The sequence below is a fragment of the Gopherus evgoodei genome, chromosome 6, assembly GCF_007399415.2.
Source record: "Gopherus evgoodei ecotype Sinaloan lineage chromosome 6, rGopEvg1_v1.p, whole genome shotgun sequence".
Lineage (NCBI taxonomy): Eukaryota > Metazoa > Chordata > Testudines > Testudinidae > Gopherus > Gopherus evgoodei.
In genome coordinates this window covers 78,689,347-78,703,656 of record NC_044327.1, presented here as the reverse complement: position 1 = coordinate 78,703,656, position 14,310 = coordinate 78,689,347, and the positions used below count along the sequence as shown (strand labels likewise).

The 14,310-nt window shown below is 42.6% G+C and overlaps 1 protein-coding gene across 3 annotated transcripts in view; it reads left to right on the top strand.

The window, feature by feature from the left end:
- The window catches only part of ADGRV1 (adhesion G protein-coupled receptor V1), a 463,719-nt gene that overhangs the window by 131,683 nt on the left and 317,726 nt on the right, over nucleotides 1-14,310 (top strand). For all 3 annotated transcript variants that reach the window (XM_030567084.1, XM_030567083.1, XM_030567085.1), the window contains exons 44-52: nucleotides 910-1,085; nucleotides 2,939-3,063; nucleotides 4,105-4,271; nucleotides 4,369-4,512; nucleotides 4,965-5,072; nucleotides 6,380-6,632; nucleotides 7,349-7,471; nucleotides 9,248-9,470; nucleotides 10,665-10,869. In XM_030567084.1, the coding sequence (XP_030422944.1) occupies nucleotides 910-1,085; nucleotides 2,939-3,063; nucleotides 4,105-4,271; nucleotides 4,369-4,512; nucleotides 4,965-5,072; nucleotides 6,380-6,632; nucleotides 7,349-7,471; nucleotides 9,248-9,470; nucleotides 10,665-10,869 (1,524 nt within the window). The remainder of the gene's footprint in view (nucleotides 1-909; nucleotides 1,086-2,938; nucleotides 3,064-4,104; nucleotides 4,272-4,368; nucleotides 4,513-4,964; nucleotides 5,073-6,379; nucleotides 6,633-7,348; nucleotides 7,472-9,247; nucleotides 9,471-10,664; nucleotides 10,870-14,310) is intronic.

Sequence of the window (14,310 nt, the reverse complement as noted above, 5' to 3'; positions counted from 1 at the left end):
TTTCAGTAACAGGGAGGGATAGCTCAGTGGTTTGAGCATTGGCTTGCTAAACCCAGGGTTGTGAGCTTAGTCCTTGAGGGGGCCACTTAGGGATCTGGGAAAAATCTGTACTTGGTCCTGCTAGTGAAAGCAGGGAGCTGGACTCAATGACTTTTCAGGGTCGCTTCCAGTTCTAGGAGATAGGTATATCTCCATATTTTTATTTATTTGCATTACCATCGTGCCCAAGAGGAGGCCCAGTCCCAGACCAGGACCCTATTGTGCTAGGTGCAGTAACAAACAGAGAACAAAAAGACAGTTCCTGCCTCTAAAGAACCAACTCAAAGAGGAATGGGATGTGGGGAGACAGAACAAGAAAGGAAAATAAATATAAAAGAAGGTGGGGGCTTTTTTTGCTTTAAAGAAAGAAATAGAAAGGGAAGAGGTGTGTTCATCTGCTAAGCCTTCAAAGGGGCACTCCAGAAAAAAAGGTTAAAATCCACTACTCTAGTTTAATTCCTAGCCCCCTCTCCCTGCTGGCACTGTTTCTGTATTGTCCAGTTTCAGTAACTGTTGTTTGACTCCCATCCTGGTGTATACTTTAAGCACAGAAAGCACAGGAATATCAGCAGCTGTTAAGTTAGTATGTCTTAGGCCTAGGCTACACTGGAGGGCGGGGGGAAGGGTGTCGATCTAAGATATGTAACTTCAGCTACATGAATAGCGTAGCTGAAGTCGATGTACTTAGATCTGCTCACCGTGGTGTCTTCACAGTGGTGAATCGATTGCTGTCGCTCCCCTGTTGACTCCGCCTGCGCCTCTCACATCGGTGGAGAACAGGAGTCGACGGGAGAGTGCTCAGGGGCTGATTTATCCGGCGGGTAGTATAGACATACCCTTAGTGACTTCATGTACTTGTTTTGCTCTCAGACTCTGCACATTTCTGCCATACTAGATGAAGAACCAGAAATGGATGAACATTTTATTGTCACTCTCTTCAGACCAATGGGAGGAGCCAGACTTGGCACAAGAGTGGAAACTATGGTCACAGTGTTACAGAACCAAGCCCCGTTGGGGCTTTTTAGTGTCTATCCAGTTACAAATAGGTACAGTACACTAATTCAGTTATAAAGAGGGTAATTATTCATATTCTCTAGACAAGATAATTCTCTGCATCTTTCTTTGGTGGACCTGTTTAAAAGAAAACAAGGTAATGAGCAATCCACAATTTTAGGTAATTGAAAATCTTTTAAAATGTCTGGTGTCTGTTAAATAACATTGCTTCTATACCAGAGAACAGAAGATTAAAAATAAACCATTCTTCACCAGAATATAAGAGCACTGATACTTTAAAAAAAAATTGGACCCAGAGCTGGCCTGATTGAGTTTTTAGATTCAGATTGTCCTCTTGCTACTGCTATTTTATTGTTTTAGTCATATAACTCATATCTTTATTATATATCTAAATTGTTCTTTGAGTGTGTTATGTGAAGAAAGAGTCAGCATGAAGACTAACTTCCTTTTCAACTGTTCTTTAACAGCATATTTATAATCACACACACAAAATTACTATGTTAAAAGAACATTATTCAAATTGAAAAGTCAAAGGAGCAACTCAGAAGTTAAGAAATGTAAGATTCAGTGTCACCTCTTCAGAATCCCTGTCTCAGTCTTCTCCCCTTCCACCCCAACTTCCGGTCTCCTGGCGCAGCCAGTCTCAGGCCCCTCTATCCCAGTGTTCTCATTTGATCTCTCTCCTTGCAGCCCTGGCCTCCAGTTGCACCCATCCCCACCCACATTTTCCATCACTACTGGGTCCCAGTCACTCTTCTGCATTCCTTCTCTAACTTCAGTTCTTTCCCCACCTTCCATCCTCCAGTCTTTTTTCTCAGTCTGGTCAAGTTCCTTTCCCACACCCCAAACTCATCTGATCTGTCTTGCTCATCTACGTGGGCCTCCTGTACCCTAAACCATGTTTTCCATCCTCACTGTCTCACCTCCTGATTCTCAATCCCAATATCCTTGTCCAGCCTGTCCCAGTTTCCCCTACCCTGGCTCCTCATCTTTATCTCAGTCTCCCTTCACTGTCTTGCAGTCCCAGTCTCCCCACTCCATGCCAGCCAGGCTGCAGTTCCAATTTTTACTCCTGCCAAGCTCCTTGTCCCAGTCAGCTCCCCTTCTCTCTTGTCCCCTCTGCATTCGAATGAGGCAATTTCCTCCTCCATGCTGCCCTACCCCAGCAGGGAGGGTCACTGAGCATACAGGAGAGACAGGCTCCCTGCTCTCAGTGCAGGTGACCAGATCCAAGAAAGCCCACCACAGCCCATAACTGCAGTTGCATCAAATGTCCTGTTCTTCCCTGGATGGAGCTTGCCCAGTGCAAATGGAATCTTTGGAGAACTCAGCTGATACAATCCAAGTCTCTGATGAGCATGTGAGAACTGCAGTTTTGCAAAGGCTTATAATTTGGTCAAACTTGGGCCAATTTTTATGGGGATTGCAAAAGGCACATCCTGACACAAAGGCCACCAGTACGCCAAATTTCAAATCCTTGCACCAAAGTGTAGAGGTGATTGAGTCACAGAAAAGATCACCATAATTTTTAACACAGGTAAAATATATTTCGTTTCATTCCTAGAAATGGCTGAACAATTTATCTGAAATTTTCCAAAACACTCAGACAGGGTAATGACAGACAGGGTAATCCCAAATGATTAAAGTTTGCCCAACTTATAAGCAGCTGAAACCAGGGTCTTATAATGGGAAGTGTTGGGCAACCTTGATAGTGGTGCTACCAGCAGCCCCACTTGTAAGGAAACCAGCTGCTAGCAATTTCTTTCCATCACTATTGTTTATTCTATCACTACAGCTGTACCATGTAAGTTATGTTTTTCAGAACTCCAATTCATACATTGTAAAAGGAATTCTGTTTCTTTATTTTTGCAATTCTCACATTTAGGACAAGTTCTCTGATAACTGAAGAAGCCAACAGTAGCGTTTATTTGAAAGTATCCCGAAGTAATGGGCTCAATATGTCTGTGAGTGTGGAGTGGGAGACCCTGTCCAATACTGCATTCGGCCTAAGTAAGTTCTTTTCTCAATGAATGTTACTTTTATTAAAAGTTAACAACAATAAACTGGCCAAGGAGGCAGAGAGACTAGTTTTGAAATTTAAATCCGTTTTTCAGAGTTGTTAAAGTAAACTCCTGTATTAAAATTTCTTTGTGTGTGTTAAGATTCAATAGATAAAACGGGTTCACTAGAGCAAGTCCACTGACTGTCACTTCTATCAGAGTTGAGAGACTTCTGAAATCTCCCCTACCTCACATCAGTTTATACAGAACAGTATTATCTCTAGACTTCTCTTAAATAAGACATGGTCGTATTCTTGTAGCACCCACAATATGCAGAAGTACTGTCCATACAGTTAAGATGCCTGTCTGTGTCTGAAAAAGTTTATATTATAAAGCCTCAGTCCTGGAATATGCTCAGTTTTAGGCAGTGTGAGTAATTCCATTAGAGCCCCATATGACTAGCCACAGTGCCTAAAGATAAGCACTTATGTAAATCTTTGCAGGATTGAGGCCTAAATAACTCCTATGAGCAAAGATACTCATGTAACAGTTGGCAGGATTGGGGTCCAAGCTTTCATTTGTAATTTAATTCTGACAACACATTCAAAATATCCAAGTTAAACAGATCTGTACATTATGCAAGTCTTTCCAAGTCTGACTTCATTCTCATCTTGGGGAAAAATTCTTTTTTTTTCTTTTTTTGTGTGTGTGTGTGTGTGTGTGGCTTTTCCATTAGCTTGCTTTATTTTGATCCTAGCTGAATTCCAATATGACCTGTTAAGTACTACATTCTGTGCACCAAAGATTCCCTGTATGACTTGCTTGTGTATTGAGAATACATATTACAAAAACATTCGTCTGTTGAGTTCTCATTGTGTTCTCATTATTTTAACCTCTGTATACATTTACGCTAATAAAATGGAAGTTCTGAGTGATGTCAACAGTATTATTCCTCCTGGCATTAGGTCTGAATGTAGCTTGTGAAATCAAAGATAAGATTGTAAACCCCCTCATGTATATCCTAGTAACTAGTATTTTTAATGTATTGCAGAGGGTGGTATCAGTGTGCTGTCTGTCTTACAAAGTTTTGTGGAAGAGTCAGTATCTAGCTGGTGTTTCTTTACATCAGGAGAGTCTTTATATGGTGTTCTGTTGCGGACCTCCCCAGCTAGCTTTTCTTCTATCTATCAATGGAGAGGAGTTTTTGTTCCCATTGAGGTAAATGTTCTTATTTTAATCCATTTCGCATGGATGGTACTAATTGATTTGTAAAGTCCAGTTACCTCATCCACTTTCTTTGTGGTTCTCCTCTCAGGACTTCAGTATACGGAATCCTCAGAGTTGTGTGACGTTTCACATCAATGGTGCTGCCTTTCTAGTGATTACTCATGGAGGAACCAAACAGGACTCTTCCAACAATCATGTATATACATTCACACCTGGACTCAGGGTACTACTGGTAAGACTTCTACCTTATTTTAGATGCTTTAGAAAAAAACATTCATGGGAGGCCAATTTAGTATTGAGCTCCAGCATGGTACTTGTGCTCTGCAATGACCTAAAATATGGCATTTTATAATAAGATGTTCATATACTCTAGTGTCAAGATCTTAATTTTTATGAATTTAATGAATGAATTTAAATTCTGGTAACATTGAATTAAAATCAGCTAGTGCACCACTATTTACTTAAAAGGAGTTCTACTTGTTTATGCCAGAGATTGTCCATAATGTTTTCATGACATTTTCATGTGGAAATTATTGAACAGTCAGATCTGTGTAATCATGGAACTTTTCTGATGTTTTAACAAAGTTTTGTATTGAATAACATTCGTCCATTAGGCAAATTAGCCATATGTGAAGAACTTGAATCACTTCACAAAGTTCTCCTGTCCTTGTGCTGCCTTTGCAGATACAGACTCTCTCAGTTCCAGAAACCAGAGATGTAAAACACTTCATTGTCAACAGTAAAGATTATTTAATTATTGCAAGTCATACAACTGACTCCAGATCCATACAGGTTGGAATGATTTCCCTTTTTCATTTTTAATATGTGTGCAGTATACATTTAGCTCTGATTAGAAATTCCTAAGTGGCAATCAGCATAATGGTATTTAAGTACTATTGACTTGTGTAGTGGGGCACCGACTCACTGCTGCGGCGCCTCCTGCTGTTCGTCCTGGGAATTAGCTCTGTCCACTCAGGAGTGCCCTCTACAGGCCGGTGTCTCGCTTGCCGATGGCCCTGGTGCTGGGTCTCCCCTCCCCAGGGAACCCCCAAACACTTATCCCCCCTCGCCTCAGTCTTTGGCTACTGCCAGTCACCATCTAGCCCCCACTCACTGGGGTGGACTGCAGTATGAATGCACTGGCAAGGAGGGTTTGGACCTGCTGCCTCTGCCTACCCTTGGGCTGCCCCTCTGCAACTGCAGTACCTTTTCTGGGCCTTTAGCAAGGCTTGCAGCCTGGGAGTTTTCCGGGCTGGAGCTCCCTCAGCTCCTCTGGCCATTCCCCAGCCCTGCTCCACTCTAGGTACTCTCTTCAGCTCCCCAGCAGCCAGGCCCATCTCCCTCAATAGCTAGAGAGAGACTCTCTTGTTTAGCTTCTGGCCCCAGCCCTTTTATAAGGGCCAGCTGGGCCCTGATTAAACTGGCCACAGCTGTAGTCAGCGACTCACTCCGCTTCTCATAGCTGTTCTCACTCCCTTTCCATGCTTTTAACCCCTTCAGGGCCAGAGTGGAGTGACCACCCCACTATAACTTGCTACCCCGAATTCTACAAGAAGCTGAATAAAAATGAAGTTTACAGACTGATTTAGGTTTACCAGTATTGTCTGCATGAACTTATACAGATATACCAGATGTGAATCATTATTAGAAATCCTCCTACTTTGAAAATTGTCATTTAGTACTTGTGCTAAGGGGAAGTAGGCAGCCTTAGAGACAGAAGTTCTCTTATCTTCAGAACAGATAAACCTGCATGCAGCTTCTTTATACCACCCTACCACTGTACCTCAGCCTTCATGTGGAGGGACCATCTTTAGAGGTTAGTGGTAGCTCAGTGTCCAAGCCCATTCAGTTTTTCACTTTCCGGCTGAGGCGTCCAACAAGAATAACATCACGGGTGGGGGTGATTTTGCAATGCAGATGCTTGTCTACTAGGAACTGGAAGGAGAAAACCAACTGAATTCACTGAGCAGCCATTAGATGTTAATGATTCAGAGGATAATTAAAATAATCTAAAGTCTTCAGAGTGACATCTGATTTCTGTTAGCACAATCTGACTGTACTTAGATCTAACGAAAAAAATTATGTATCATTTCCCATAGGTTTTCCAGTGGAATGATGGCCTTTTTGTATTGCATCATCAACTCCCAATTTATGGAGCTCTGCACATGGCCCTGTTTCCCAGAGGAGGTTTTATGTACCTAGCAGTTTCTCTGTCGAATTCCAGCCAACACCCCCTTCTGTACCAATGGTCAGAGGACGAGTTTCAAAAACTTCATCAAGTGCCAGTAAATGGAATAACACACATGGAGGCCTTGACTTCTGGGTCTGATATCTATCTAATAGTTGCAAAAGGTATGTTGCATGATACAAGAACATGAGTTTATGCTGGTCTGTCTGATGGGAAAGACACTTGTCTCAGCAGTGTAGACAGAGATTTAAGGTTGAGAGGAGAGAGGCCACACTTTCTGAGAATTTTATCCGTGACAATCTGTTTTATTTATTGGACAGACAGAAGTGTTGCATCCATTTTCAAGTATGTGCAGAATAAGTGAAGTGCCGATTTTCAACATACACTTTTCCCTGGAACATTGAGGGTTATTAAATTCTTACTATGGTAGTTGCTGTTAACATCCTTGCAATGTATGTGCTGTGCAGAATTCATGGAACAGTGGTGGAGATGATTGTTATGCCACAATGTGATCCATTAGGCAGTCCTGCTTTCCTAACACACCGTTCTGTGTCTGGTGAAAAGGCTTATGGTACACTTCCCACTTACCTATGCATTGTCTTGCATTTGTCATTTTGTGCCCCAACAACCTTAACATTCTGAGGTGTGTGGGTGTGCAAACATAGAAGCTATTGAATGATCACCATTTGCAACCGTTGTCCCAGTTACCACAGATATCTCCTGTCCTAAGCATAGAGGAATATGTGGTAATGTGGCTATCTGTGTGGTAAGATCTGGTAAATGCAGACATTTTGATGTGAACCAGCATTGCAGGTGTTTAATCATTGATCAGATTCACTGTGTAGTCAAGCTTGAGATTTATTCCCTTTCCCCTTTGCAGAATCCAGTAATTCAAGTGAAGTTTTTGTCTGGGAGACAGGACAATCTTCCTTCAGGCATTTTCAGTCTCTTTCTTCTAGTGTGATAAACAAAATCCACACCTTCATGCCTCCTTCAGGTTTAGGTAAGTTTTAGGTGACTACAGTCCTTGTTCCAATAGTAACTTTTACACTGGTGGTAGGACCTTACCGGAAACAGTGCTATGACAATGTGGTAGCTGCATGTCAGTCCATCATTCTTCTGGTGATGTGAATTGGCACCAAACAAATTACAATGACACACAGAAAGGATGGAAGACCTTACAGCTCAAAATAGCAAAAATACTCCAGAAGTAAGGCAATGTTGCAAATATATAAACATAATTACTCTGGTGGTGATGCAGCAGATTTAATTAAGGTCTTCATTTGAGAGAGACTGTGCACTTAATTGGGTTCCTGATTTGACAGAGCTCCAAGATGTTGGATGACCTCCAAAAGACAGAAAGGCTGACCTCTGGCTTATGGAGTAATGTTGACAGGAGATCTGGAAGAAACAGGCAGAAGCAGATGGGAAGTGTACTAAATGTGACTACTATACAAATAATAATGTGGACTGCCCTTTCCTGGCCAGAGCACATTTCAGTTTTTTTAAATATGTTTTTCCACACTGGAATAACTTATTTGGGCCTATAGTAACTCTTCACTTAACATTGTAGTTATGTTCCTGAAAAATTTGACATTAAGCAAAATGATGTTAAGCGAATCCAATTTCCCCACAAGAATTAATGTAAATTTGGATGTGAGGGGTTAGGTTACAGGGAATTTTTTTTTTTGCCAGACAAAAGACATTATGTGCAGTTTGACTCTCAGCTGTAACTAGGTAAGTGAATATCCTCTGGCCCCAGAGCTCTGGTGCAGGTATGGGCCAACAACACCCCCATTCCTAGGCCTGCAGAGTCCTCCCCGTGCAAGCTCTGCGGGTTTGGGCTTGACATGAGAACCAGGCAGAGCAGGGAAGGGACACTGCTGCATCTTTCCCCAGCACCTGCTGGGGATGTCTCTGCTGGCCTCTGATCAGCAGATCACACAAATACCTGCTCCAGTTAGTCACTGAATGCCTCCTCAATTCCCAGGGTGCTGGAGAGATCAGTTGTCTCCTAGGGGAACCAATCTGCCAGGTTGCACGGTATGTTCGGGACACACAGTGCAGAGGCACTGGGCCTCTAGATCCCTGCAGAGCTGGAGACAGCCACAGGCGTCTGGGGCCTCAGGCGCTGACTTTTCAAACTGCCGGCAGTGCTTGATCCCTGACTCTGCCCCAGGCCCTGCCCCCACTCCACCCCTTCCCCCAAGGCCCCCTGCCTCTTTCCATCCCCTCTCCAGTCCCGCCCCGCCTCTAAACCCAGCTCTGCCCCCTCCCACAAGCGCACCACGTCCTTGCTCCTCCTCGCTCCCTCCCAGCCTCCCTGCATGCTGTGAAACAGCTGATTGCAGAGAGGGAGGGGGAGGTGCTGATCCACGGGGCCCGCCGGTGGGCGGGAGGTGCTGAGGGGGGTGGACGGCGTTAGAACATTGTGCAACTTTAAATGAGCATGTTCACTAATAGAACAGCGACTTAAAAACAAATCTACTTGAACCAGGATGACTTTAAGTGAGGAGTTACTGTATTCTGAACTGATGTAAAACTGGTGTAAGTGCATCACCATCAGGTGCTTCTCTGCAGAACTTCATTTAGGACTTGAAGTGTAACTGCTGAAATAAATAAGTGAATAAGAATACTGAACAAATGTTCTTTTGTCTCAGACCTTGAAAGCAAGACTGGTCAGTGAGTTCCTGTAAGCAAGCATCGCTGGGATTGCACTGAGAAAACGATTACATTTGTCTCTGAGCATTTTCTTTTCTTCTTCTTTTTTAAAATGCAGTCCATGTGCTACTAGCTGGTAAGGATAGATCAGCACTGTATTCCTGGAATTCAGAAGTAAACCAGTTCTCTCTAGTGCTGGAAGCACCTCCTGCTAATCATATCACTTCAGTTACTAAGAGATCGCTTAACTCCAACAAAAGTCTAATTGTTCTGTCTGGAGATTCTTACTCCCAGATTTATGAATTGACCAAAGTCTCCAATGAGTCAGATTTTATACCTAGGTAGGTTTCTCATGTTATACCTCTCATCTTGCAGCTCCTCTTCATTTTTTTAAATGTTTCTTGTGATACTCTCTAAAGCAGCAACTAGAAATATTAGACTCCAGCCCTGTAAGTACTCTGTGGGTAGAACTCTCATTGATATCCCTAAGAGTTTTCAACATAAGGGCTGTTACATAATCCATTGAAGTCAATGAGTGTCTCTTAGTAGACTGCTGATCATGCCCATGTAGTGCTTGCAATTATGTTCCTTACTCATGTGTTTATATACAAAAAAAACCATTTATTGTGGTTGAATGGGGATCCAGTTCATCATGAATTTTTGGTCTTGTTTAATCACTTTGATTCATTGAGAAAGACAAGGTGGGTGATGTAATCTTATGATTGTTATTTCCTTCCTGTTTAAAAAAAAAAACACCTTTCAAGTAAAATTACCCTTTGATCAATAAAAAAATTAATTGAAAGTCTTAAAAAAAGAAAAACCTTGATGTTTTAAAATCCAAAGCTTTCAAAGCCCAATCTTCCCTATTTATTAATTTTGAACCTTAATATTCCTGTTTTCATATGGCACTCGTGTTGTACTATTTACTTTTTATAATTTTTAACTCAAATGTATAAAATAATGAATTTTTACTGTATAACATTTATGGATGTTTTGTGCATTACAGAATTTTGCTGTTTTTTCTATCCCCTGGGTTAGTTATTTCCCTCATTTTTAAGATCAGGTTCCAGTTTTGGTCTCTTGATAGATGTTTTAATGTATATGCACCCATATCAGTTTATGCATCTCTTTAATTCTCTTTCATGCATTATAAATAAAGCTGGATGTTCATCATGATAGAAAATGTGACAGTTTTTTTTTTAAATAAAATGTCTTAGTATTTGTTTCCCTGACAAATCTAACCCTCAACTAAGGAAGAGTCTTGAATTATTTTTTACAAATTTACTGTACATACGTCTAGTATATGGATGGAATATAATTTTAAACTTTCAAATAATGGATTTTAAGTTATATCTCATGATTTATTGTGAAAAATAATTAAACATTACCACAAATATTGTGGGCCATGTTGTTACCTTTTTTAAACTGAAATTATGACACCTGTATTTCTTTCATGGAAAAGCCATGATTATTCCCCATTTTGCCACAACAAACTGCTATTAATTATAATTATTTTGTGTGTGTTTTTATGCTAGTTCAGGTGAATTGATATTTGAGCCTGGAGACATGGAAGTTGTGCTGGCAGTCAATATCCTTGATGACATAATCCCAGAGGAAGAAGAGTTCTTCACAGTGTGGCTGAAAAATCCCAAAGGAGGTGCAGAGATTGGTGCTAGTGGTTATGTTAACATAATTATTCCATCTAATGACAATGCTCATGGAGTCATTGCATTTGCTCAGGTAACAATACTAAATTTAAGTCACGAGAATATAGATATGCTTTGTCCAGAACGAAGGACGTCAACATGTTAAAACTGAAAACAGAAAAGGGGATTGGCCTGATTCTCCATTGCCTTTTATCCCTCTAATTTAGTGTTGCTTTATACCCATTCGGTATAGATGTAAGTGACTAAGCAGAGTGCAAGGTAGTACAAAACAGTCCCAGTATCTGTACCTTGTGTGAGATTTTAATTTCTTAATAAGTATTGGTCTGAGTAATATAAGGTCCGTTAACCTTAAAAAAAAAATCTGTTCCAGAGTCCATTGTTAGGATGGCTGGAGTGGTGAGAATTTACAGAAATTTGTAGAACCTTTTACCGCATCACAAGCTTGGTAGGCTATATCGTGGAGTAAGCTGAGATCATTTCCAGGTTTAATTTTATTCTGTTCCTGTCTCTTCCGCTATCCCATGATGCGAGGATGATGTCTGCCAAGGGGGTTCATTGGTGGGTTTTTATGTGGCTGAGGAGCCCAGTTCATGCTCTGCAGATTTTCCCACAGAAGAAACAGGTGTAATCTTGGAGGAGACACAGTTGTTGTGCCCTTTCTTTCCTCCTTTGTCACTTCTCTGTGTCATAAGTATGTCTGTTCTCCGCAAAGTGGGCTGTGGCTTGGTGTATAGTGTGGCGCCACTGTATTCTACGCCAAGGCCTCCCAGTTTGTTGGGTTGATGTTTAAGTTTAAGATGTACTTTCAGTATGTCCTTGAAGTGCTTCTGCTGCCCTCCACGAGCCCTTCTTCCCTGACTTAACTGAAAGAAGAGTACTTGCTTTGAGAGGCGAGTGTCAGACCTACGTACACTGTGACCAGCCCAGCAGAGTTGGTGTTTTATGACCTGTGCTTCTACACTGATGATATGGGCTGCAGAAAGAAGGCTGATGTTAGTGCATCAGACTTCTCAGCTGATCCTGAGAATCCTCCTGAGGCAGCGCTGCTGGAAACACTCCAGCTGCTTGAGATGTTGTCTATAGGTTACCCATGTCTCACAACCATAGAGAACAGTGGGGATAAAAACTGCCTTGTAAACCAAGATCTTGATGCCTGTTTGCAGATCCCTGTAATTGAAGACTCATTTGCGTAGTCTTCCAAAAGATTTGCTGGCTGTTACAGCGGATCCTGTAACCAATTTCAGTGGCAGTGCTGACTGTTTGGGAGAGGTATGGAAAATGGTCCACATTTTCCAGGAGTACTCTGCTGATGGCGATTTGTGAAGTAGAAAGAGTACAAAGATTAGTTTGGTTTTGCGGATGTTGAGAGAGAGAGACCCAGGCTGTGATAGGCATCTGAAAAAAGATTTAGGGCACTTTGCTGGTCGACCTCTGTGTGTGCGAGGATGATGCAATCATCTGCATACTGAAGGTCAGTGATGCAATTCACATGAACTTAGTTTTTGTTTGGAGACATCAGAGATTGAGAAGCTGGTCCTCCATATGATACTCAATCCTGATTCTGTAAGGTATTCCTGTCCTGTCCCGACTGGGAAAATCGAGAAGTGTGCTGCTTGCTAGGAGCTAGGATTCATGATGTAACGAAGAGACTGTTGATACTCATCAAGCCCTCAGATCGCCACCCCTTCCTGCTTCTCCATGTGGACAGCAATCGTACTGCCAAGAATGACCTTGAGCGGATCACTGCAGACTACATGGCTCTGGGAAGGATAAAGGAGTTTGAGGCGCAAGTAGTATTCTCATCCATCCTCCCTGTGGAAGGAAAAGGCCCAGAAAGAGACTGTTGAATTGTGGAAGTTAACAAGTGGCCACACGGGTGGTGTCAGAGAGAAGGTTTTGGATTCTTTGACCATGGGATGGTGTTTCAAGAAGAAGGATTGCTAGGCAGAGACAGGTTTCACCTAATGAAGAGAGGGAAGAGCATCTTCGCAAGCAGGCTGGCTAACTTAGTGAGGAGGGCTTTAAACTAGGTTCACCGGGGGAAGGAGACCGAAGCCCTGAGGTAAGTGGGGAAGTGGAATACCAGGAGGAAGCACGAGCAGGAGAGTGCAAGAGGGGAGGACTCCTGCCTCATACTGAGAGAGGAGGATGATCAGCGAGTTATCTTAATTACCTAGACACAAATACAAGAAGCCTGGGAAACAAGCAGGGAGATCTGGAAGTCCTGGCACGGTCAAGGAATTATGATGTGATTGGAATAACAGAGACTTGGTGGGAAACTCACATGACTGGAGTACTGTCATGGATGGATATAAACTGTTCAGGAAGGACAGGCAGGGCAGAAAAGGTGGGGGAGTTGTACTGTATGTAAGAGAGCAGTATGACTGCTTAGAGATCCAGTATGAAACTGCAGAAAAACCTGAGAGTCTCTGGATTAAGTTTAGAAGTGTGAGCAACAAGGGTGATGTCGTGGTGGGAGTCTGCTATAAACCGCCAGACCAGGAGGATGAGGTGGATGAGGCTTCTTCTGGCAACTAACAGAAGTTACTAGATCACAGGCTCTGGTTCTCATGGGAGACTTCAATCACCCCAATATCTGCTGGGAGAGCAATACAGCAGTGCATAGACAATCCAGGAAGTTTTTGGAAAGTGTAGGGGACAATTTCCTGGTGCAAGTGCTGGAGGAACCAACTAGGGGCAGAGCTCTTCTAGACCTGCTGCTCACAAAAAGGGAAGAATTAATAGGGGAAGCAAAAGTTGATGGGAACCTGGGAGGCAGTGGCCATGAGATGGTTGAGTTCAGGATCCTGATACAAGGAAGAAAGGAGAGCAGCAGAATATGGACCCTGGACTTCAGAAAAGCAGTATTAAGCGGAGTGCCCCAAGGGTTGGTCCTGGGGCTGGTTTTGTTCAATATCTTTATTAATGGTCTGGAGGATGGCGTGGATTGCATCCTCAGCAAGTTTGCAGACGACAATAAACTGGGAGGAGTGGTAGATATGCTGGAGATTAGGGATAGGATACAGAGGGACCTAGACAAATTAGGTGATGAGATTCAACAAGGACAAGTGCAGAGTTCTGCACTTAGGATGGAAGAATCCTATGCACTGCTACAGACTAGGGACTAAGTGCCTAGGAAGCAGTTCTGTAGAAAGGGACCTGGGGTTACAGTGGACGAGAAGCTGGATATGAGTCAACAGTGTGCCCTTGTTGCCAAGAAGGCCAAAGCCATTTTGGGCTGTATATGTAGGAGCATTGCCAGCAGATTGAGAAATGTGATCATTCCCCTCTATTCGGCATAGGTGAGGCCTCATCTGGCATTCTGTGTCCAGTTTTGGGCCCCACACTACAAGAAGGATGTGGAAAAATTGGAAAGAGTCCAGTGGAGGGGCAACAAAAATAATTAAGGGGTTGGCGCACATGACTTATGAGGAGAGGCTGAGGGTACTGGGCTTATTTAGTCTGCAGAAGAGAAGAATGAGGGGGGATTTGATAGCTGTTTTCAACTACCTGA